The sequence below is a fragment of the Trachemys scripta genome, chromosome 9 (assembly GCF_013100865.1).
Source record: "Trachemys scripta elegans isolate TJP31775 chromosome 9, CAS_Tse_1.0, whole genome shotgun sequence".
NCBI lineage: Eukaryota > Metazoa > Chordata > Testudines > Emydidae > Trachemys > Trachemys scripta.
In genome coordinates, this window is record NC_048306.1 from 36121475 (window position 1) to 36147352 (window position 25878).

The following is a 25878-nucleotide window of genomic DNA, read 5'->3' on the forward strand; positions in this document are numbered from 1 at the left end:
GACCTCTCACAAAGCACGGGACCCCGCGCCGTGAACATCGTGGTGGCAATGGGTCATGTTGATGCTGTGGAATGGCGATTCTGGGCCCGGGAAACAAGCACAGACTGGTGGGACCGCATAGTGCTGCAGGTCTGGGATGAATCCCAGTGGCTGCGAAACTTTCGCATGCGGAAGGGAACTTTCCTGGAACTTTGTGAGTTGCTGTCCCCTGCCCTGAAGCGCAAGGACACCCGGATGCGAGCAGCCCTGAGTGTCCAGAAGCGAGTGGCGATAGCCCTCTGGAAGCTTGTAATGCCAGACAGCTACCGGTCAGTCGCGAACCACTTTGGCGTGGGCAAGTCTACTGTGGGGGTTGCTGTGATGCAAGTAGCCAACGCAATCATTGAGCTACTACTGTCAAAGGTAGTGACCTTTGGAAACGTGCAGGTCATCATAGATGGCTTCGCCGCGATGGGATTCCCAAACTGCGGTGGGGCTATAGATGGAACTCGCATCCCTATCCTGGTACTGGACCACCAGGCCAGCCAGTACATTAACCGAAAGGGCTACTTTTCAATGGTGCTGCAAGCACTGGTGGACCATAGGGGACGTTTTACCAACATCAACGTCGGATGGCCCTCTGGCCGCCAGGGAGAGCGGAGCCCCAGCCGGGCTCTGCGCCCTTCTCCCGGGGCTCTCGCCCACACTAAACACCCTGGAGCAGATACATATGGAAATATCTGGAATCTGTCAAAGGAACTGAAAAGTCTTGTCTAAGTGGGGGCGGGAGGCTTTTTTGCCTGGGGTGGCAAAAAAGCCAGAGCCGGCCCTGGCCACCTCTCCTCCCGTTCGCTGTATGCTTCTCCCTCCACTGGGTCTGCTGGGCCGCCTCGGCTCGGGAGAAGCCCATAAGTTCTGAGAACATGTCGTCCCGTGTCCTTTTCTTTCTCCGCCTAATCTGCGTCAGCCTCTGGGAGGGGGATGCCAGGTCGGGAGACAATCGCAGCTGTGAGATGGGAAAAAGGGAGTGAATTCCTCACAAAGATAAATTTTTGTGAACAATGAACATAGTCTTTCTCTGTGAACAAGACCATGCACAGCACCTATCACATGCGCACTCAGGACAAGGTCGAATTTTCGGCCTTCGCATTCAGTGCCTGGGGTCTTTCAGTGGAGATCAGACAAGTGGGGCAGGACAGCGGAATTCGGGTAGCAGGCTGACATGGTAAGCTGTACACTTTTTGCTGCTTAAAACTTAAATTATAGCAGTGCCCTCCTTTCACGTTCAAAGCAATGCTCCTAGCGTTGGCCAATTCCTGCTGCCGGCAATCCGGCAAGCATGAACTCTGCCCCTGTCCCGCCCCCTCGCGGCTGTCCCTGGGAAAGATCCCTGTATGCTGCCCCTCTCCCGCCTCCACCGCGTGCCTGTAAACTGCCGGTGACAGTTCTGTAAAGGAACAGGTAAGCAGTCCCAATAGTAACATTCCCCTAATTCTAAGCAGGTCACCATGAGCGACATCACTCTGCTGTGGATTTCTGAGACCGAGAAAGAACACATGCTGCGTGAAAGCCAGCAAAAACCAGGGCCATATGCTGCCATGCTCTGCAAGGCAATGATCCCAGAATACTTGATGATAGCCTGGCGCGGAAAAGTTTCCTACCACGGAGGACACAATAAGGCCACTCTCCCCAGGAACCTCATGCAAAGGCTTTCCAATTACCTCCAGGACAGCTTCGTGGAGATGTCCCATGAGGATTTCAGCTCTATCCCCGGGCATATAGACCTTATTTTCCAGTAGCTGCACTGGCAAGGACTACAAAGTAGAGCACCTAGGGCAAACTAATCATGAAAAACCCATTGTTAATGTTCCTGTTCTGTTCAAAATAAATGTTTACATGTTTAAAACACTTACCGACTGATCCTTCCCCTGATTCAGGGTCCGGGTTAATGCCTGGGGACGGTTGGTAGGGGATCTCTGTGAGGGTGATGAAGAGATCCTGGCTGTCGGGGAAATCAGCCTTGTAAGCGCTGTTGACTGCCTCGTCCTCCTCCTCACCTTCCTCATCTTCCCCGTCCGCTAACATCTCCGAGGAAGTGGCCGTCGACAATATCCCATCCTCAGAGTCCACGGTCAGTAGTGGGGTAGTGGTGGCGGCCGCACGTAGAATGGAATGCAGTGCCTCGTAGAAATGGCATGTCTGGGGCTGGGATCCGGAGCATCCGTTTGACTCTTTGGTCTTCTGGTACGCTTGTCTCAGCTCCTTGATTTTCACGCAGCACTGCGTTGCTTCCCGGCTGTATCCTCTCTCTGGCATGGCTTTTGAGATCTTCTCGTAGATTTCTGCATTCCGTCTTTTCGATCGCAGCTCCGAAAGCACGGACTCATCGCCCTACACAGCGATCAGATCCAAGACTTCCTGATCAATCCATGCTGGGGCCCTCTTTCTATTCTGAGGTTGCATGGTCACCTCTGCTGGAGAACTCTGCATCGTTGCCAGTGCTGCTGAGCTCGCCACAATGTCCAAACAGAAAATGAGATTCAAACTGGCCAGCCAGAAAAAGGAATTCAAATTTTCCCGGGCCTTTTCCTGTGTGGCTGGTCAGAGCATCCGAGCTCGGACTGCTGTCCAGAGCGTCAACAGAGTGGTGCACTGTGGGATAGCTCCTGGAGCTATTAGTGTCGATTTCCATCCACACCTACCGTAATTCGACATGGCCATGTCGAATTTAGCACTACTCCCCTCATTGGGGAGGAGTACAGAAATCGAATTTGAGACCTCTATGTCGAACTAAATAGCTTCGTTGTGTGGACGGGTGTAGGGTTAATTCAATTTAACCTTGCTAAATTCGACATAACCTCCTAGTGTAGACCAGGCCTAAGGCTAGAACAAGAAGCAATGGGCTTAAACTGCAGTAAGGGAGGTTTAGGCTGGACATTAGGAAAAAGTTCATAACTGTCAGGGTGGTTAAACACTGGACTAAATTACCTAGGAAGGTTGTGGAATCTCCATCTCTGGAGATATTTAAAAGTAGGTTAGATAAATCAGGGATGGTCTAGACAGTATTTGGTCGTGCCATGAGGGCAGGGGACTGGACTCAATGACCGCTCGAGGTCCCTTCCAGTCCTAGAATCTATGAATCAGGATTAGGCTCACTTGTTGGCAACTCTGGAAAGCTCATTTTAGGCATTCTGAAAGTATTGTTTGCACCTCTTATGCTAGTAACAGTCTCTCCCATCATCATTTACAAATGGCATTACCTTTCTGCAATGCTGTAGATCTTTTTGCCAGCCAGCTGTGGGTCATTTAAAAGCTCCACATGTGAATTGTCAAGGGCACTCTCTTTGGCCTTCACTGCCTGCTTGTCAGCTCACTTTTCTTCTTTTGTATTTGTTTTCATTTATGCTCTATGGATGAAGATGGCGTTCATCATTGCAGTTATATCAGCAAGCAGGGTCTGTGAATTCATAGAATCATAGACTTTAAGGTCAGAAGGGACTATTATGATCTTCTAGTCTGACTTCCTGCACAATGCAGGCCACAGAATCTCACCCACCCACTCCTGTATCAAACCTGTGTCTGAGCCATTGAAGTCCTCAAATCATGGTTTAAATACTTCAAGGTGCAGAGAATCTTCCAGCAAGCGACCCGTGCCCCACGCTTCAGAGGAAGGCGAAAAACCCCCAGGGCTTCTGTCAGTCTGCCCTGGAGGAAATTGCAAGCTCTCATGAAGGAACCCCTGTATATGATTTTTCACCAGGATAAATTCACACTCCACCCACATCCTAAACATCTTCCCAAAATAATCTCTGATTTTCATTTAAATCAATCAATCAATTCACTTACCCTGTTTTCCCCTCCAGAGACTGATTCAACTAAGGGTAAGGCTGTTACACTTACTCTCCATGTCCTCTGATCTGTGTTGCTTTATTTGTCCAGAACAAAACCATTCAGGCAGTCCCCTAGGCTATTTATTTCTATTGCTGAGAGATCCAAGGGTCAGGCAGTTTCACCTCGGAGGATCTCTAATTGAGTGTCACATTACATGAAGCTACATTATGAGAGGGCCAATTTAGAACTCCCAGGTCATGTTAGGTCAGATTCTTGAAGAGCACAGGCCACATTTTCAGCCCCTCTTAGGCCTTGTCTACATTACAGGGAAAAGTCTATCTAAGCTATGCAATTTGAATTATGTGAATAGCGTAACTCAAGTCAATGTAGCTTAGATCTACTTACAGCGGGGTCCACACTATGCAATGTCGACGGCAGATGCTCGCCGTCGACTCCCCTTACTCTTCTCGCTCCAGTGGAGTACGGGAGTCAATGGGAGAGTGATCTGCGGTCGATTTAGTGAGTTGATCGTCATGCATCGATCCCCCAGTAAGTGTAGACAAGCCCTTAGGGGAATGCCTGTAGCTGATATATGTAGGGCTTCTACTTGGAGTAATGTATATAGTTTGACTAGCCATTACTCTTTACTTCAGGCGTCTTTTTCAGCTGCCTAATTTGGGAGGGCTGCTTAGCAATCTTCGGTTAGACTCATGGTACCCTCCTCTATCTATTAGATGGTGCTTGGGAGTCACAAGAAGTGGAATATGTAAACAAGTACTTGGAGAAAAGAGGAAAGTTATTTCCCTTTAGGAACTGGAGTTCTTCCCGATGTGTTCCACAACTCGACCTCTTTTCTTCACTACTATCAAGTCTAATAGTTCCTGCACCTCAACCAAATCAGACTGAGGATTGCTTGGTTGCTCTGCCTCCTTTATACCCTTGAGGTGGAAGGTGCTTATGGTTATCAGGGACTTGGTGTGACCAATGGACACTTGCTGGCTAAAGTGTTACTACCTCCAGTGCACAGGGCACATGCACACCAGAAGTGGAACACATTTCAGAGAAATCCAGTTACTAATGGTAAGTGACTTCCCTTTACAAAACTAAATAAAAAGTTGCCAGTAACAACAGGATTAATTATTTTAAAAATATCTCAAATCAGCATCATTATTTGAAAACTGTTGCGCTGATTAACTATTTCCTTGCATAAGTAACACAGCAATTCTCCAAAGAGGCAACTATTTTTACATATTTCAGAGTAGTAGCCGTGTTAGTCTGTATCAGCAAAAACAACAAGGAGTCTTTGTGGCACCTTAGAGACTAACAAATTTATTTGGGCATAAGCTTTCATGGGCTAGAACCCGCTTCATCAGATGTATGGAGTGGAAAATACAGGAGCAGGTATAAATACATGAAAAGATGTGAATTGCCTTACCAAGTGTGAGGTTAGTCTAACAAGACAATTTAATTGACAGCAGGATACTAAGGGAGGAAAAATAACTTTTGAAGTGGTAATGAGTGGCCCATTTCAGATACTTGACAAAAACGTGTGAGCAACAGTAGGGGGAAATTAGTTTTGGGGAAATTAGGTTTAGGTTTTGTAATGACCCAACCACTCCCTGTCTTTATTCAGGCCTAATCTGATGGTGTCCAGTTTCCAAATTAATTCCAGTTCTTCAGTTGTCAGATTTGTGTCCATTTATTTTTTGTGTAGAGACTGTCTGGTTTGGCCAATGTATATAGCAGAGGGGCATTGCTGGCACATGATGGCATATATCACGTTGTTAGATGTGCAGGTGAACGAGCCCCTGATGTGGTTAGGAGCGCTTATGCCCAAATAAATTTGTTAGTCTCTAAGGTTCCACAAGGACTCCCTGTCATTTTTACATAGAAATTATGGGAACAGAGAAATAAGTACTTTTCTCAAACATACAATAGAACTTCCTTTCTATAACTTGATTCAATGTCACCTGAGAGTAGGTAATACACCATTTTTTTAGTAAAAAATCTTGCTGTCGCATCAGAGCGTAACGTTTTATCTTATTAAGATCAAAGCTTGGTGGAGTTCTAGGCAGAAAGGGCAGATGATTTTGATGCAATTTTTCATGTTTCTTGTTTACTGATCTTTTGATGGATCAGGCTTGTTCCTAGCATAGTAAGCTACAGTTATGATGTTCAGTTATCTTGAAATAGTTTAATATATGCCAGTGTCATAAGAAAGATGTACGTTACCATAAGCACATTTCTAGGCTAAAACTAGTATTGAATATGAAAATGCTTGTTCATACCTTGGTCAAGTTAAATTGAGGTGGGTTCATTATTATTAATGGTTTTCCCACTAAGCTTCTGAAATTAACTCCAGTTTCTGTAGAACTCGATAAAAAGGGATGTCATTAGGACTAAAATCTCCCATCACTTTACACCAGACCTGAAAGAGCCTCTTTGGCTCCAGATTAAATAATATTTTAACTTTAAAACATAATTAATTTTGTTGGCATACAAACATGGAATGACTTTTAATTGAGAGTAGTTAAGGTTGATCTCTACATTCAGCTGTGATTATATTTGTGGAAAATATCAGGATCAGATGGCATCTTCTAGTGTCAAGTCCTGGGCATGCATTTTCTCTCTTGTGGAATTTCTTGACTCCACCATTCAGATGTGTGAGAACTGGGCACGCTTTTAAATCAAGCTTTAATTTATCATCATTGCTTGGACTTGTATTTGTTTTTAGTGATTTGACATTGTATTGCTCCATGGTAAATGTCTCCGATAGTACCAAGGCCACTATATATAAAGCAGATTTGTGGGTAGATTATGACCATAATTTTATTTTACACAATTAACTACAAGCATTACTGGCTTCTCAGCTCTTCAAAGGGCGTTTAATATTGCATAAGTCCTTCCAAAGGTATCGATGGAGAGCCATAGTAATAAATCGGTCCCCCTGCCAACATCTTTCTTCTGCTTTCATCTCAGTTGAAACATGACATAAACTGGATCTGCTCCCTTGGAAGTTACTTTCCATTTAGAAGAGCTATAATTTTTTTTTTTTTTTGACACTACCTGATGAAATGACTATTTCCAAAGGAACAATATTGAAATAACTTGTTTCCTGCATTTCTGTGTGTTATTCCTTTGGACTGATGCTTGAGGCACAAATTAAAGCTCATTCAACCAGAGCTGAGGCAGGGACAGTAGCCAGCCTCGGGTCAAGTTATACCAGCTGAGATTTGCATGGCAGCTTCTTGGAGTTCATTGCGCATTCGCCAGGAAGATTATTGCCTTTGAACTGTGTTCAGAAGATATTTTAAATTAGGTTCACCATCATAAATAGACAGTTTCTGAAATTAGAATCTTACGGGTATCTTTGTGCCTATTTATGTCTCATTCTTCTGCATCTGGCACTCTGGATTTCTCCATTCTGGATATAAACAGGAAACACCTGCATATTTATTTAAAATGTATATTTTCACTATTTTCTTCTTCTTCTGTAGATTTTATCTTAATTTGTTATGTCTCAGTTTTATAGAAATGTCTGAAGCTTTGTTTCTTGAAAGAAGATCTTCATAGATGATACAGTATTTGTATTGGAAGAAATGAAAACTGCCACGTATAATTTATTTTATTGAGAGAAAATCTACCTAGATTCTTATCCATCAGTTACTCTCTTGATGTGTATTTGACTCTTTTTAGGTTACTGTAGTTAGAGTAGGTGAAAAACTGTGTGTGTGTGTGTGTGTGTGTGTGTGTGGAGTTACAGCGTTTTGCTTATATTAAATAGTCCTCTTATGTTGGTCCCAAGGCATAAAACATTGTGTGAGAATGCTAATACTGAAAAATAGGGATACTGTATGTGTCAGAAGTGCACTTTGAATGTATACAGCTTAATGTACTTGTAAAACCTAGTTAAAATGTACCAATAGTGTAACAAATGTCTATAGTTTTTGTAACCACACATATTCCCCTCCTTTTAAAGATAAACGTAAAGTGGATTTATTTGATTTGTGTGAATTTTTAATATGTTAACATCTCAGGATTTAATTTTTGCAACAGATACACAGAAACTATTTACATATGCACTAAGAAATTAATAATGATTAAATTAATGTAATATATAAATACTGTCTCATAACAAAACCCTGAGGATCTGTTTTACTTATGAGATTTGACAGCTGACTGACAACTGAAGTGAAATGTGATATTACATTTCATATGCAACAGAAATTGAGGTCTGGATAAATTTGTAGTGGTTTGGGTGTGATAAAACTGCGTATTAATGGTGATCGGACAAAATTTCATTTTAAAGTTTTTTTTCTTTTTATATGGGAATGTTCTAGATTGAGTAGAAGTTAAACCTTAACAATATCAAGTCAATGACTATCTGGAAAATGCTTTTCTGGGGTAATCTGATATAATTCTTCACCAGGGATAGTTTATGCCTGCCATAATTTTGATTTTAAAATGTGTCGAGCTGAGCAATGAAATTCTCCAAACAATAGTAGTATGAAAGGTTGTTAGTGTAGACAGGCACTAGCCTCTGCATTTAATAAAATGAGGAATGCTTATGTGAGAGATAATAGAGCATTTGTTTCTGGCCTTAAGAGGACCAATGTCAGGTCAAACCTGTAGTATTTGCTTCATACTACACTACATTACCCAAAAGTGAAAACTCCACATTGAGACTAAAGGGAATTTATAATTACCAGGCTTAATACCTGCCAGAAATCTAAAAAATTAATGAAAATAAAGGCTAATGAAAATATGATAAACCAAGGGTAGGCAACCTATGGCCCGTGTGCCAAAGGTGGCATGCGAGCTGATTCTCTGTGGCACTCACACTGTCCGGGTCCTGGCCACTGGTCGGGGGGACTCTGTATTTTAATTTAATTTTAAATCTTCTTAAACATTTTAAAAACCTTACTTACTTTATATACAACAATAGTTTAGTTATAGACTTATGGAAAGAGACCTTCTAAAAATGCTAAAATGTATGACTTGCACGCAAAACCTTAAATTAGAGTGAATAAATGAAGACTCGGCACACCACTTCTGAAAGGTTGCCGATCCCTGTGATAAACCATATATATATATTCTCCTAAAATAAAACTCATGGGGAAAGGTATTGATACCTCAGCATACCATGCGACATGGGACAAATATTATTCTCGGAGAGGTTTGGGAGGCAATAAACAGTGTGTGCAAAGTTAAAACACAATAGGTCAGTGATACTCAGACTGAGGCTCGGGAGCCACAAGTGGCTTTTAATATGTCTCATGTGGCTCTTTGCAGCATATGATATTAAAACACTGTGTGATTTAATTATTAACCACATAAGTCTATCTAGATGTCTCGATTGATCCACAATTATTTTTAATGTTAATTGTAGTTCGGTATTGTCATGAAATTCTATATAAATATCAGTGTTGCCATAAATTATGCACAAATTACCTCATTGCACGTTAAGTGATGTAGGAGTTGTTATCTAGCTGGTTGGAAAAAGTGTGCGCTCCTTTAAGGGTGAGGGAGCCAGGGCGTGCCTTTCTGCTGCAGACCAGGTTAGCTTGGGAAACTGACCCATCTCCATTGGAAGGCAGATGGAACAGTATAGGTTCATGTCAGTGCAGGAAAAGCCATCTTTTCCATGGACCAGACAAAGCAGCATTCACCCCCCACACCTGAAGTACTGGGTTTTGTTAGGATCTGCTGTGGGCATTTTATGCTAGTTGCTCATTTCTCAGGGGACTGGGAAGAAATTTTCCCCTCACTGCCAGATTGGCCAAGGTGAGAAACAGGAGTTAGGCTATGATGCTGCAACTCATTATGTAGATGTGGGGCAGATGTCCAATGTAGGTACTCTGTAAAGAAGGGATATAGTGATCAGAAAGAATGGATTGGTAAAGGATTTAAAGGAGGCACTCCTTTAAAGGAGTGGAAATGGGGAGTTTGGCTGCAATGACCGGTATGGCCAGGAGCCAGTCGCCCTTGTTATAGCCCCTACCCCGCTAATGCTCATTTCAGAGGAAAGATGGTGAGGTCCCAGCGGCAGGGTGGCCAGGAACCAGGATGTGTAAGGGGGAGGGCTTATGGAAGGCCCGTCAGGGATATATTGAAATGATTATGGAAATACCTGTACACTATGCTTTTATCTGCCAGGTGCTACCAGACATTTAAGAACAAAGTTGCAGCCCAATTCAACCACAGCCAGCATCTCCTGTCCTTCTTCCAGCATAGACAACATAGAAACAGATAACTGAGCATGTGGACGCAATTGATACTATTTTTTCAAATAGGGAAGTCCTATCTAAGACCTTAGTGTAGTGACTGAGAAGGAAAAATTTGAGATTAACAAGTCTTCTGCTTCAATCATGCAAGACTTGGCCTGATTTGAAGATGGTCATTTCTGTGAGTCAGGTTATGAATCTTGAAAGAATCGTTATGAAATATAATTTTATAGAAATTATGACCTTGGCAGGAGTTTATTATTTCTGAGAATTCCAGTGATAAGTGATGAACCATTATCATAGCAGTATATAATCATAAAAAAATTCTTCATTGATGTGAAGAATTGTCTAATATTTAACTGAGATGTCATCAGACAAATAAAATTGTGTAACAGCGATTGCAAATGTTACATCTTCAACAAATGAATTAAATTCATATATTCTGAGAGTGGCTAGATAGTAATAAAGAAAAGCATGTATAACATTTTCTGAAGCATCAGAATGATTTAGGCTTCTAGGTCCTGTTTTTAAAAGTGATTTAGGCACTTCAGCTTTTAAAAAGTCAGTGAGTGTGTAAATTACTTCCAAAGCAATTTAGACTCCTAAGACATTAAATCCTTTTGAAAATTGTATCTCAAATCTATAAGTGCTTAATTACAGAAGTTGTTTTTACAAGAGTGTTTTGAGAGGTCGGTTCTTATGGCCACAGTGAAATAGCTTAATCAAAGTCTTGAATTTACTATATAATATCTGTGGTAGCAACAGAAGTATCATTATTCATCTCGGTCAGGTCTGTTTCATCTGCCTAACTGTAGAATCCACATTGCTCACATTTTCCTTTTAGGTCATCTTACTCTATCTTCTTCACCATCTTTGAATATTTCCCACTTGTGATTATTGAATGGCTTTTGAAAACTGCAAGTTGAATTGAGACATAATAAAAGACAATCAAGGTGATATATTAATCCCAACAATCTCTAGTGTGGCATGCTGTGAAAGTTTTGAGTTAGGAAGAAAAAAAAGTTACATATTTGTGGTGCATGTGCATTAATATATAACCAAAAAATAAAAATAAAAATCAATGACTGAGTTCTTAGGTAGTAATTAAACATCAGTTTGAGGGGAAAACTATTTTATAGGCTTCAAGAAGTACTCACAGGAAGTCAAGCTACCTTGTTTTGGAACTGTAAAACTTAAAACACACACACAAAAAACTCCTCATTTTTTATTATACTTTTTTTGTAATCCTGTAAACAGCAATAATGTTTGTATATAAAAACAAAAATAAAATAAAAAGCTCCTGCCATACTTGGGACTGTTGTGCTTGAATATATCAGGATGTTTTTCTCTATTAATGTTGTTCTTATCAATATTTGTCCAAGGGACATATACAGTTGTCTTAACGGCATGCTTCCTTTGGGTGCCATGTAATACCATTTTCTTGCTTGAACCAGTGTGTTAAAAAGAAAGCATTAGCAATTAGTTTACAGGTATTAATCTTCTGAAACCTTTAGGTAAAGAAAATCTCCTGTCTAAAACACACACAAGGAGTAGAGAAGGAGAAGCAGTGTTCTTGCCATAATATCTTCTCCAGAATCAGACAATGAGCTGTAACCCTTTTTTTTTTTTTTTTTTTTTTTTAAACAAAGTTTAATTGATCTTCTGGTCAATTCTATCTTATACTAACATATTTACTGAAGGAAAAAATTCTGCTTAAAAAAGGATGAAAAAACTGATATGGAAATGTTTGAAATGTGCCTTTTGAAAACTAGGACCTAAAAGAGAAAGAAAATGAAGAACTTGATATTCAGTTGAAAGTGTTTGATGAAAACAAAGAAGATGACTTAATTGAATTGTCACATCGTCTCAATGACATCAGAGCTGAAATGGAATATCCTTTTAAAAACTCACTAATTTATTTTAATTTTTATGTATATTCTCTGTAAATATGTAATAAAATATTCTAGATTAAATTGATTGGTTGCCACAGTTAAATTATGGTCTCTAGGGTATGTATGTTTCAGGTAGATTTATGTCCAGGTAACTTTTAATTTGAAAAAGTGTTAAATAAATATACCAATCACTTAAATGCATGTTAGTTTACAAGTCATTGAGGGAAAGTAATCTTTCATGAAAAGGACCTTTCATTAAACCAGTAATTTTGCTCTGTCAGGTAATGATTCTTATAAATTAAGACAATATAAAATTAGGAAAAATGATGCAATTCAGTTCATGAAACTAAACACTTAATTTTTTTTGCGGTATTCAGGGGGTGTTTTGTGTACATAATAGGCTGCACTTCTATTAGATAACGAATTTATTTATACAAAAGCAAAATTCTTTAGTGGGTTTAATAACATGGTATGCACTCCTGAACTTCAGGCATATCCTTTAACATTTACACACAGATCTTATCTGACTTGCACTGGTATAATGTATAATAGACAGGTTGTGATATGGGGACATTCATAACCTTTTGTTCCAAACTGCCAACCATATTTTTGCCCCTTTCTAGTTGATGCCAATAAACACATCACATGGGTATGTGGCTAAAGACTCTGCATTTGATTTTTCAGCTGCACTTGGGTAAATCAATTGAAGGTGTACCTATGTAAAACTGGTGTGAGATCAGAAACAGGCATTTAGTTTGCAGCTTTATGGAAAATTTCAGTTTAATCTGGAATGAAAAAAGTTAACTCAAATCCAGAAGTACCAGAAATTCCTAGATCTAACTACTGCCATGCCTAAGAACATTCTCCTTAACTCCAGATCTTTCTTAGAGCCTTTCTGTGTGGGAGCTGTTGGGATGCTTCATACATATTCTAAAAATGAAGCTTGACCCCCATAACTAATGTGACAAAATACCTGAGCAAGCCCCCGCTCCATTCCTTCTCTAAGCATGGGTATGGGATATCGGCTTACTTACCTTATTTACCATCAGAGATGCTGTCTGCTACAGAGACAGCCAAACACATCTGTATAAGTCCAACATTCTAGCTAACAAAGCTGAGCATTAGATATCACTGTCTGGCCCTAGATAAGGGAAATGCTCCCAGTTATTTCCCTATTCATGCTCATAGAAATTAACCCTTGGAAATCACAATCATGAGGCTTTCATTGTCGACAAACATTGATGTGAACTCAGACCCCCATATTTCAAATACAATTTAATGGCAAATATGCACCATAGTGTCATTAAATTCCAGCTTTGAAACTTGTTTGTATTTCAGTCCTGCTGTGTATACAGATCCAAATGTTCACATGGGAGTCTGAATTATGTATTGTAAAGAAAAAAGAAAAAAAAAGAAAAAATAGCTAATTAAATGATGTTGTCCTTACTTATGAGTCTAAGTCCTTATCCCCCTGACTTGCTGGTTGGCTTGAGTGTACCAATTGCAGAACTAGTCATGGCAGCACTGATTCAAAATAAATGGTCATGGTTGGTCGAGTGCCAAACAGAAGGAAATCTATCCTGTGTACCATAATTCTGTTACACCTTTCCAACATGTGCCACACCAAAATTTACTTGCATGTGTCACATGGGATTGGTATGGTGAACTGGCACCCCTTGCATTACTGTGTTGTTCTTCAGAATCTCAGCCCTTTTTTAAGCTGCTAAGATGGCGAAGAAAACTTCACAAATGTATGATGAGTGTAACCAATGCCAGGAGGACTACGTGAGTCTGCAGAAAGCAGAGAACAATGCCTTCAAGATGTAAACTGTCCCGGTCATTTTAGTGGATATTGACTCAGTCACAGCTTTTCTTATCCGTTAAATCTTTCACATTGTCATACCTGTACATTAACTGGTATTTTGTTTGTCAACTTTCTGGACCACCATGAGATGAAAACTTGATAGAAAAAAATCTCCAGATTCTTTGGATATAATAATGAGTAGACAAAATAAGTATGATTTTCCCAGACATGAAACATGTAATCAATATTTATAACCTACATTATCTAATGTTGTTCCACTCTCTTAAATTAAAATGCCAAATTCATTTGTTGTATGAATTAATCACAGAACCTCAACTCTTAATGATTGCAAAATGTTTGCACCATTATTGATCTTGATTCATGTAAAAGTATAATGTGTTAATTGGTGGGAAAATGGAAAATACCTCAGGCCCTGGTAACAAATAGTGCAGGTATATTGCTGAGCCTACATGAAGCTCATTGAGTTCATTGGGGCTGTCTGTGGGCCCATCAGTCCCCATGAATAGAGTTGAAGGATTGGAGCCTTATTTGGCAGAGCTTGTGCCAATTTTGTTTACTTTCTAGTGATGAGCACATTGAAATAATTTTGGTTAGCTGTAGCTGGAAAAAATGGAAATGTTTTAATGAGGGGGATTGTTTAGAAGGCAATAGCATTTACTTAGAACCGTTCAAGTGTATTCCTTACAATATGGACATGTTCATTTCAGTCATTTGGCATTTCCTTAACAATCTCTGTACTGATATGAATGAAGTATACCATCTGCTGTATAACATGCTGAAGGACACGGCTTCTGAAAACTATTTCCTCTCAATATTGCAACACTTACTACTGGTCAGGAATGACTATTATGTCCGGTAAGAGTTAACTCTAGCTGTTCTTTTTGCTTTTAATATCAGGTGTCCAAGTGGTAGGGTAACACAAGCTGAACTATTAACAAAATGGATCTTAAACATATGATTATTTTATAATCTAGGGTGAACTGCTCAATACAAGTTGTCTTTGTACCCTTATTTAAAGGGAAGAGTTTCATTATAGTAGACAGAAGGATGGTTTTATTTTTGAGTTCCTTGTGCTTTTTCTTCTTCTGTATCTCTTAACTCATTGAATTATTCCTCACTTTTCTACCTACAGGGCAGAAAGGTTCTTGTCTTCAGAAAATCTACAACACGTTTTTTGTACATGTTTTTATTTCAAAGCATCTCCATCCCCTTTCAACTATATATTGCATCCTTAGAGTGTAAGCTGTTATTACTTATATGTCAAGTGCCTAGCATAATACTGAATCAGGCAGGAGAATTGGTGTTTTCATATTGTTAAATCATACAACTACAAATACATGTCAGTTATTCCAGGTAATGGGGGCTTTTCTAGTTTGTAGAGAAAATACAGGGAATTGGTTGATAAGGATGAAAAAGAGAGAAGTTATTGGAAGAGTTTTTTTTAAATTTCCCTAAACTATTTTTTTTTTTTTTTTTTTACTAGTGTGACAGCTCCATTTTCTTTTCTTTTTGCAATATTTCCTTCAGTTAGACTTGAGATGATTTTTCTGGTGCAACTAAATGGAGTGTGAAGTTGAGGTGTAACATTTGTTGCTGATAAACAAGTTTAAAATTTTAAAAACGGTTCGTCAGCACAGAGAGATTACAGAAGTTACAATAGAGAACTGTGTGTGCTCACAGTACAGTTTCTGAGAAATTAACATGTTGTAACTGATCATGTACTTGTACTGTTGCTAATAAAGGCTGACAACCAATCACAGCAAATAGTGATCCTTAAAAACTTACTAGTTTTACCTTAGATGATAATAGTTAGTAATCTGCATTTTCAAAATTATGAGCCCATTTCCAGTTGCTCATAAATTTTGCAAAACTTTTTGGTCCACTGTTCAAGCTGAAATTTTCCCTTCTGGGATTTTGTCATTAACTGACTTTTCAACTAAGTTTTTCAGCAGAACTATTTAACTACTTCTGGGAATCAGGTTAGGGGAAAAAAATAGGTTGTTTTGGCAACCAGTGTTAAAACCAACCAAACCAAAAGGAACAATATTTCTTTGAGAAGCTCTAATGTGTTCTTGATTTGGAATGGAGTTGTGGCCCAGGGGCCAGGAACAGACTTTTTGCTTTCCCCATGAAAAACCCTCTAGAATAGGCCAAGTTTATCAGACTCTGGAAGTAGCCACTTGCATATGTTCCATCGATGTTTGCTAGAGGCTTGCTGTTAAAATCTCTAACATTCCATCTTCGCTGAGTGTGCTCCAATGCTAGGGAGTTTTTACATCCCTGCTACATGCTCCCAAGCTCCACTCAGCTTCCTATTTGGAGGGCACAGAGCAAGAGCTCCAGACAGAGGACATAGAGTGAAAGCAGCAATGCTGTTTCCTTTGGATTTGAGGAAGGTGTGCCTGGCTGGGATCCAGAAGGATACTTTCCACTGACTAGTGTCAATGATTGTGTTCACTTCAGAAGTGCCTATTTTTGAGCAAGACCTCATAGCCCCTTAATTAGGCTGCAGGCACATATATTCCTCCTATTTAAAAATAGGTTGAGTGAGTCACATCTGGTGGAGCTGCAATAGAACTTGGTCTACAATATGACTGTTCCTGCGGAATGGCTGGAGCGGCGAAGCAAAAAAAAAAAAAAAAAAAAACCAACAAAAAAACCATGCGGGGCGGCTGGAGCCACGGTGCAGGGGGACTCCCTGCGCTGCAGACGTGCCCCGGGCAGCGGAGTACGTGCCCCGGCTAGCGGGGGTGGCCAGGGCGTCCTTCAGCGGGGCACTCGCCACGCGGCCCCTCCCGCCGTGCCGCCTATCGGGAGGGCTCCGTGCTGCTCCGGTCAGCGGGCAGGGAAGGACGCAGGCTGCCCTGCCGGGCTTGCTGCAGACCTGGCACCGGCTGGGGCAGATGGAGCGCGCAGCCTGCTCCCAGCAGGACACTTCCCTCCTCTGCACTGCTGCCCCCTACAGGGCGGCCGAGCAGTTAACCAAAAAGAAAAAAACCTGCGGGGCGGCTGGAGCGGCGAGGCAAAAAAAAAAAAAAAAAAAAGATTGGAGAGAAGCCGCCCCTTAGAATCTGCCGCCCCAAGCACAAGCTTGCTCGGCTGGTGCCTGGAGCTGGCCCTGGTCCCAGGTCTAATCCTTTTAGCCACAGTGCTTTGCAGGTGGAATGTACCAAACATGTATGGTTCAGAATCTGATCATGACCCACGTGATACTGGGAAAATACACAGGAAAAAAAACTATTAAAAGAATTAAAGTCCATCACTCAAACTAGAAAATAGCAGAATTAAGATTGCTTCTTTAATCTTAATTTGACCTTGTATTAGTCTTGAATTACATTATGATGTGTTTTTTTTCTCACCTGGGCTGAGAAAGTTCATTGTAATCCTATTAATAACTTCCAGGTGAAATTTAAATGATTCAAGGACTGTCAGTCTGAAATAATTACAGTAATTTGCCCCCCAAATGCTCTAAATTTTAGACAATAGTTTGATGGCAATAGTTTAATGTACAGAGTATAACTAATATGAACTTAATGTCATAGGACACTTGAAATTCAAATCAGTTTTTATTTCAGTGTGAGTAGTATTGGGAGGCATGACCATGTTTCAGAAAATCGAGATTGGGAACTGAGGTTGTACTGTATCTAGAAGAAGTATAACAACACTTGGTCAGCCCTTCGCTACCTATCTAAGAAATGTTAGTCTAATGGGCATATGTTACATTGCTTCTATTAGCTCCATTAGTATGGCTATTAAGTTTAAGTTAAAATGCTTTTTTAAAAACATATGGCTCATAAATACATGGTTACAAGAAAAAAATAAATTAAAGCTAATAATTGAAAAATAATGGGAGAGTTAAGAAGTAAGTCTGTTCTCCAAATAGAATTTAGAAAATCCACTAGTAAAGATGCAGTACACTCTTACATATGGTATATGGATTAGGGAAGAGAAGTGAAATATTGCAAATCTCCACATTCAGCTGGTGTCATATTGAAACAACTCACACTAAGCTAAGGAAATAAGATGTACACAGTGAGAGCTGAGAACATAAGAATGTACATACAGGGTCAGACCAAAGGTTTCTCTTGCCCAGTATCCTGTCTCCTAAGAATGGCCAATGCCAGGTGCTTCAGAGTACCTGTAGACTGGTCAGTTGTTTTGGTTGCCTAAACATGGATTTAGGGAGCCAAACTCCATTTTTTTTTTAAATCTTGTGTAAACTTACATTAAAAAACAATTTTAAGAAATAAAAGAGCATTGGTCAGAAATCACATATCCGTTTTCTTGGATTCAAAAATACAAGTTCTAAAAAGGTAATGTCCAAACATAAATCCTGAAAATCTTTTTAAATTTAACTTCTCTTTTGACCTTGTATTTTTATCAGTCTGAAAAAAATGTGTTCTTGCACAGCTGCTACAGATTGAGTCGGTATATAGTTCCATCCTTCATTTGGAGTCACTTAAATTATGTGTGGATTTCAAATGATTTGTTTGTTTTTAGCTCCTTAACGTGACATCATATCTTAGGCTTCTTTAAGGAATTAAAGTAGTTTAAAAATGTAAGAGGGCTTAACCCCATAAAATGACTTAATACCCAATCTCTTTTCATATTTGGTAGCTGACAACATTTTTAGATTGGTATTTAGAAATGTTAGAAATAAGAAGTGTGTGTGTGTGTGTGTGTGTGGTGCTGTTTGTTGCCAATTAATGACCAAAAGTGGTTATGAAGGAGGTGGGAAGGACAAAATAGGGTCCCTATCATTTTATTTTCCAAAGTGTGAAGAAAGTGAGATACCAACTGCAAAACAAGAATCTGAATAGAGATCCAAGAGATAGAAATGAAACTAGAACATGGACCATGTGAACTGCCATGTTGGGTTTAAAAATATTACTTCATTTTTCAGAGATCTAAACTTTGGATTTTTATTTCATACATCTCTTTATGAGAATGACAATAGCAATTTAATAGACAATGTACACACAAGGCCTTTTTTTCCCCAGTTTTTTCTTCTGACAACTTTATAATTCAGGTATTAGAAGTTATAATTAACCTTTTTTCTCTGTTCCATAAATTATATGCCTTGTTTCCATTATATTAAAAATACATTGATGTGTATTTTTCTATCATCAGAACTCAGTATTACAAGATAATTGAAGAATGCATTTCACAGATAGTACTGCACTGCAGTGGTATGGACCCAGATTTTAAATGTAGAGGAAGATTGGATGTAGACTTTACCCACCTTATTGGTATGTAAAACTGAAGTAACTTGTCTTCTTTGGTTTCTTTGTATTTTAGAAAAATAAATATTTTTAAAGGTAAGTGTTGTCTTCATACTCCAAAAACAGAACTCTGTAACTTTTAATATGTGGCTTTGGGAATGAACTCAAATTTTCTAGAAGTTGAGAGCTCCATTGTATAGCTTGTAATCATATTCTTCTAGAACAGCAACACATTTTATAGTGAAAATATATTGCATAGACTGTTGAGGCAGATATGCCTGGAAAGTTAGATTGTTTTATTGAGAGCAATGGTCAAAGCGCCACCTAGATTATAATTAGAACTGGCTAGAAAATAGAAAATCTGTTTTGTGAAAACTCTTGAGGTTTTGGTATTTGTTTTCATTCTGCATCAGTAAGAAATCAAGATTTTTCAACAGTTTTCACAGAAAAAGAGAAGGAGGAAAAAAAACAACAACCACTAGGAGAGGGATAGAGACCACCCCTGAATAGCTAGTAGTCCAATTGTTAGGACACTCACCTGGATGTGGGAGACTCACTTTTATGTCCTTATTCTTCCTGATTGGGAGCAGGGACTTGAATCTGGGTTTACCAAATCCCAAGTGAATGCCCTAACCACTGGGCTAATAGCTATTCTGGGATGCATACCCCAAATTGATACTGTTCCACTTAGTATCAATAACTAGTTAAATATTTATTGGTCTAGAGAGACTGACTTGATTGCAGGGATGTGTGGGACGTGTGCAATTGCTGATACTCCTGGGGAACTGAAACGGAGACCAGGGCAACAGTCTCCCCTGCATTCTCCATAACCACCTGGTGACACCCAGGTGGAATGGAGGTAAAGGAACTAGCCTGACTAGAATGAAGGAGGGTGAGGAGTTTGGCATGGGGGACAGGAGCTGGATATGGAATAGGCTAGAATATGTGTGTGTATGGTGAAATCAACTTTACCAATAAAAATCTAATCCTCCCCAGGCTAGTTATGATAGTCTTCAACTGATCACATTTGAGTTGCATTGTTCACATTAGCATAAAAATTAACACACTTTTGTTATATCATGTAAGAATAGTCCCAAACTTCAGATTTTAGATGATCAAATCATTAGTGGAGTTGAAATTTATACGTAAGGGAATGTTGTTCATGTGCCCCATATGAAGTTTTTAAGTTGGTTATACCAGCAAATGGGCCTAATCATACTTCAGGTATCTGCCATAATAATGGAATTTGTTCTTTGAGTAGTGTCACTGTGGGTGCTTCACTTCAGATGAGCCTGTGCCCTTGATCAGAGATTTTTGGTAGCAGTGCACATTTGGCTTGCATAAGCTCCCTACACGCTTCAGCATGAGGGAGCAACTCATGTTCTCTACCCCCTTTGACAGTGATACAGTGACAGTGACATTCCACAAGAGCAGTATCTACATCTATAGCTTTACTTAAGGATGTACCAATTGCAGACATTGGAAGAATGATAACTTGGTCCTCTGTCAATATTTTCTCTAATCATTATGCCTTGGTGCCAGCAGCAAGATCAGATTCTGCTGTAGGCAGTCTAGTTCTCTCTCCTGTGTACTGGACTCTGGTCTGAACCTCCCACCTCCTTGCGGGGGTAGTGCTTCAGAGTCACCTGGAATGGCACATTTACAGGGGCGCTACTCAAAGAAGGAGAAGAGATTACCCATCTTGTAAATGGAGTTCTTCAAGATGTCTCCCTGTGGGTGCTCCATTACCTACCCTTCTTCCCCTCTGCATCAGGATGTCCCTGGGGGGACTTAGCTGTAGAGAAAGAACTGAGGGCAGTTTGTGTGCACAGCCCCATTTAGCCTTGGTGCGGGGCATGAGGATATGTGGAGCACATGCTTGGGCTGACTGGGCACTACCAAAAATCTCGATCAAAGGAGCAGGACACAGGTGTACCTGAGGTGGAGCATCCACAAGGACACACTTCTTGAAGAACTCCAGTAGTAACTGGAGTTCTCATAAAGTGAGTAACGTCTCCAGTACTTCAAGCAAAGTGGAGCCCTGGATTCATGTGCTACTATTCTGTGGTGAAAAATGCACAGGAGGGGAAAACATACATTAAAAAATATAGTTAACACTTTCAAAGTTAGTCCTCTCATTTTGAGAATGGTGATGTGCAGTGAAGAAGGTGATGGAGGTGTTGTCTTTGAGCAGAACTGTGAACAACTCCCTTCCACCTGACTGCTCTATTTTCTTCTTACTATGCTGCCAATGTCAGTTTCCTAGCGCCTGCACCCTATTGCTGGGTTGTCAGAAGTGCTGTTAGAGCAGATTACTGTGCAGAAATTTACTGGTTCTCAGAAACCAAAACCCTTGTTTTACCTCCTCCCATGTCCTCCAAAGGACATGGAACCTGAACTGCATGTTGTGGAAACAGAATACATTGTCTGGGTCCATACAGGAGAATGCAACGGAGTTGCTGCTCTTCCTTTTTGTCATTGTGCAGTGGAGAACCTGTGACCCATGGGGAGCCAGTATTTCCTCACTCTTAACATCAACAGATGCTAGAAATTAATCTGAATGGAAATGATAACCTGTAATCTTAAATATTTAAGAGGCTAGACATGAGGTGTAGGAAGCTAATTAAAAATTTGCTCTCTTCCCACTGTGATCATCTATAGAGTCACAACCTAAATAAATTTTCTTGTAACTCTGAAATAGTTTTGCTCCATTTATCAATAAGTTGAGCTGGCAAATGAGTGCTAGGTACTTTACAGAAAAATAATCAAAGGTGACAGTTTTCCTGTTGTATTTCTTGTAGTTTTAAAATCTATTCAGTGTAGCTAATGCACTTAATTGATTTTTTTTTTCTGTTGACCTAGTGAATTAGAAATCAAACTTTCGTTTTCAAACCTGAAGCAATTAGACTATTCACAAATCTAAGAACTTTGGTTCCTCAGTCATGTAATTAAAGAGTATTGACTTTTAAGAAGCTCTCATATTTTGGGAGTTTATTTACCAGTGTTGTGTAGCGGGGGAGAGGAGGATTTTTTTTTCTGTTCTACCATATCTTAATTTGAGAAATAATTCTCCGTTCTAATACTAGAAAATAAGGAAGTTTGAGTGATTTTGTTTTTTTTAAACAAACATCAACTCACTCAACAAAGGGAAAGATTTAATTGGAAATTAACATTAAGCCATAATGGAGGTAGGCAGTGGGCCTAGTGGATATGGCACTGGATCAGGACTATAGGCAAGTCACTTCACCTCCCTGTGCCTCAGCTTCTGTGTCTGTAAAATGGGGATAATGATGGTGATTTGCTTTGTACAGCGGTTTGAGATCTACTGAAAAATATTCTGTAACAGCTAGGAATTAATCATAAAAATATATGTTCTAATTTGCTTTTAAAAGCCTTCAAGGTAATCTTTACTTAAAATAACATAACATATATAACTTTCATATGTTAAAGGAGTGTTCTCAATATGTTAAAGGGGCGTTCTCCAGCCTAACTGCAGAAAGGGATGGCTGTACTAATGTAGAAAACTTGATTAAAGGGGCGAATTTCCATACTGATTTACATTTAAAATCAAATGAAAATGAGAAGGGCAAAAATTACCTCATATAAAATCTAGTGTGTTAAAGACTGCTGTACTTCGCATGAGAATGTTACAACTTAAGTAATTATTGGAAAGTAAATGCGCTTTTCTGAGCAACAGGCAAAACATATAGGATTAAAATCAGATTTCTAAGAAATTTTATTGCTATGTGTCTATTCAAGAGACATAGGGAAAGGAGGAAGGGTTCAAGAAAGATTTAGTCCTCTGGAAGTCTAAAAATGCAGAGGTGAAACGCTGGAATTTGGTTCCGTAGCAATTCATTGTACTTTGAAAATGTGTATTTGTTTATTACTTAGTAGCGCTTACTGTCTCACCCAATTTTGTCTTGGTAATTTGTCCTTTTAGATGCATGTGTGGACAAAGCAAAAGTAGAAGAAAGTGAACAAAAAGCAGCAGAATTTTCCAAAAAGGTAAGATCATAAATCATTATAATTTAAGATATAGACTACTGGAAATCTCTGATTAAAACATGCATCAAAAACCTTTCCCCACCTTTCGGCTTAGATAGAGAAACTGATTTGCTGTTGTGATCAATATTTGACAGCATTACTACATAATTTGTATCCTTACTGCAGAAGTGATTTGATACATCAAGTCTACTGTTCGTAGCTGCTAGTGTACATTAGCTTCAGACAACAATAGGAAAAAAAATCTCATGTATTGTAGAGCTTATCCTATACTTGTTTTTTCTTGGGGGTGTTGTCAAGTATATTATCTGTGTATACAGAAAGAATAGAGATGGGCAATTGAGTTGTTCAGCATGTTTTGTTTATTTCAAATATGTAATATATACTGTACTTTGATATAAGTAGTGGAAAAGATTGCTTTATTTCCTTCTGCTTTCACTTGTTTAAGCACTAGAAGGTTCCTTGGAGTTTTGAGAGGTGTTTAAGTGTATCTACTAATTTTAGTCTTCAGTCAGTTCCCTTGGTATAAAGGAAATGATGGAACTTTCAATCTTATTTCTCATGAAAGTTAGACTGTGATTAGCTGAAGTTGTTTTCTCTCTTTTCACTTTCCCGTGGGGGAGGGAGGCAGGGATAGCTCAGTGGTTTGAGCATTGGCCTGCTAAACCCAGGGTTGTGAGTTCAATCCTTGAGTGGGCCATTTAGGGATCAGGGCCAAAAATTTGCCTGGGATTGGTCCTGCTTTGAGCAGGGAGTTGGACTGGATGACCTCCTGAGGTCCCTTCCAACCCTGATTCTTTCCGAATTAAGTAGAATGATGTTCTTTCTGGAGAATGAACCTCTCAGATGAACATGAGCTGGACTAAATTCAGAAATTTTTTTCAGGTTTTCCTGTAATTAACTGTCTTTAGAATACAGGAAGAGACAGTTAATTACAGGAAAAGTCTAGCACTTTAATTCATTGCTCTCTCTTAAGGCTATCTAGATCCATATCTTTCTACTTCAGCAAGATAAAGTTAAATCAGTTTCAATAGGAAACCGAAGTACAGCTTATGATCCTTTACTGTTATTGACTCTATGGGTGGTCAGAACATATCTTCATAATGGCAACAAAATGCCTACGTTCCTTCAGTGGTAGTAAATAGTCAGGAGAGCACTCCAATTCAAACCTAAAAGCATTCTTACATTGCTATCTCAGAACAAGTATTTCTTAAATGTTAATCTTTGTGATTTAATATATTTCTAAAGATGTCAATTAAGTTATAAAAAAGACCTAATAGAAATGATTTTGCCCTTCTTTTCATTATTAGGAGTAGATTGTCGGGCCTTAAAATTATTTCCATGTGAAGCATTCCACTTGGGTTGGTTGGTTGTCTTTAGAAAATTTAGTCGTCCTTTTAGTAATTTTGCATTCTCAGAGTTTTGCCACATGACATTCCACTTTCAGAGTATCCTTTGAGTAACTCAAAAGTTACTTCACTTATATCAAACACTGATTGCCCTATAAAATTTCCAGCAATCGTGTCTTTCTGGGTCCTGTGAGGAAAACACTAACTGCTGGACATAAAATAGGCCAGAGCAACATTGATTGATGGACCTGGCTTCAGAATCCTCCTAATTTGAAATGCAACATATTCTAGAATGTATTGGACACATGAACTTAAAACGGAAGTGGAGTGATGGATCTTCTCATTCACTTGTCAGTGCTCTTAATATTACTTAAGCACAGAGTTAAACACAGCACTGTTGGTGTCGGAACCCTCGAAATAACAAATGCTTTGGATGCTTGTCTGTGCACAGCGTTGCTTTACTACTATTTGAGAGTCGTAGAATGTTTTCCTGAGCTATGTCTTTCCGTTCTTATTTTTGAAGGAAAAAGCTTTACAGAATTCCTCCTAAGGGATTTTGATAATCATTTTAAAAAGTTAACTAAAGGAAGCCAAAATAAAAATTTCCATTAGAGTAGAAATAGTTTCAGTACCAAATTTAGGAAATGGTAATATTTCAGACTGGGCTTTGCTTGCTTCCTGGCATGTAGGGGCCAAAAATCATGTCTATCTGGAACATGACCTTTATTAAATTTGGGGAAAACATTACATCATGAGCTGCAGACCCGTATCTTCACTATATATTAACTGTATATTCAGCAAGAGTGTGCCAATGCTTGGATATAGTTGCAAATCTGCAAAGTGGCCTCATCCGTCAGATTAGACATGGAAGAATGTATTGAAGATCTCCATTTCTTGTTTCTCTGTATTCAGATATCCTCAAAATCTCCCAGGATGTAGATCTTACTTACTTTATTTATCTTGAGAATCCAACTCTTCTAACATACATGCAGCTCTACATCATTTACTTCTGTCAATGAGTTTTAAGTGTTGTAAATATAAAAGTATAGAACTGCAAGTCACTCCTTTTAAACTATGCCATCTGCAGCAGTGATTGCAGTTTGAAGCAATATTGTTAATCTTCAACAATGAGAGACTATACTTATCTTCAAATATATTACTTTAATTCTAATCGAGAACGTGTTTTGTTTCTGGTGTGGGGCAAATTAAAGTGCACCTTGCAGTAACTTAATAATACACAACATAATGTTCCTAGAATCTATGTGAGAACAAAAGCTTATTCCAGTCAGATTGCTTTTTTTTCTTTTTCTTTTTTTTTTTTAAAAAGCAAAACAAAAACTTCTTGGAATGTAAAAGTCCCCCTTAGAATTGTTACACCCATTCATAACTAGAATTGGTTATCCATAGGCCATTGCAACTGGTTATTCATAGGCCATATTTAATATGGTTTGTTATGATTCATAGACTCTAAGGTCAGAAGGGACCATTATGATCATCTAGTCTGACCTCCCGCATGATGTGGGCCACAAAAGCTGACCCACCCACTCCTGG

The 25878-nt window shown here is 39.3% G+C and overlaps 1 protein-coding gene across 5 annotated transcripts in view; it reads left to right on the forward strand.

Annotated features, from left to right (window-relative positions):
• The window catches only part of DIAPH2 (diaphanous related formin 2), an 874039-nt gene that overhangs the window by 192780 nt on the left and 655381 nt on the right, over positions 1–25878 (forward strand). For all 5 annotated transcript variants that reach the window (XM_034781186.1, XM_034781187.1, XM_034781188.1 and 2 more), the window contains 4 exons: positions 11807–11925; positions 14490–14606; positions 18882–19000; positions 22917–22981. In XM_034781186.1, coding sequence (XP_034637077.1) covers positions 11807–11925; positions 14490–14606; positions 18882–19000; positions 22917–22981 — 420 coding nt within the window. The remainder of the gene's footprint in view (positions 1–11806; positions 11926–14489; positions 14607–18881; positions 19001–22916; positions 22982–25878) is intronic.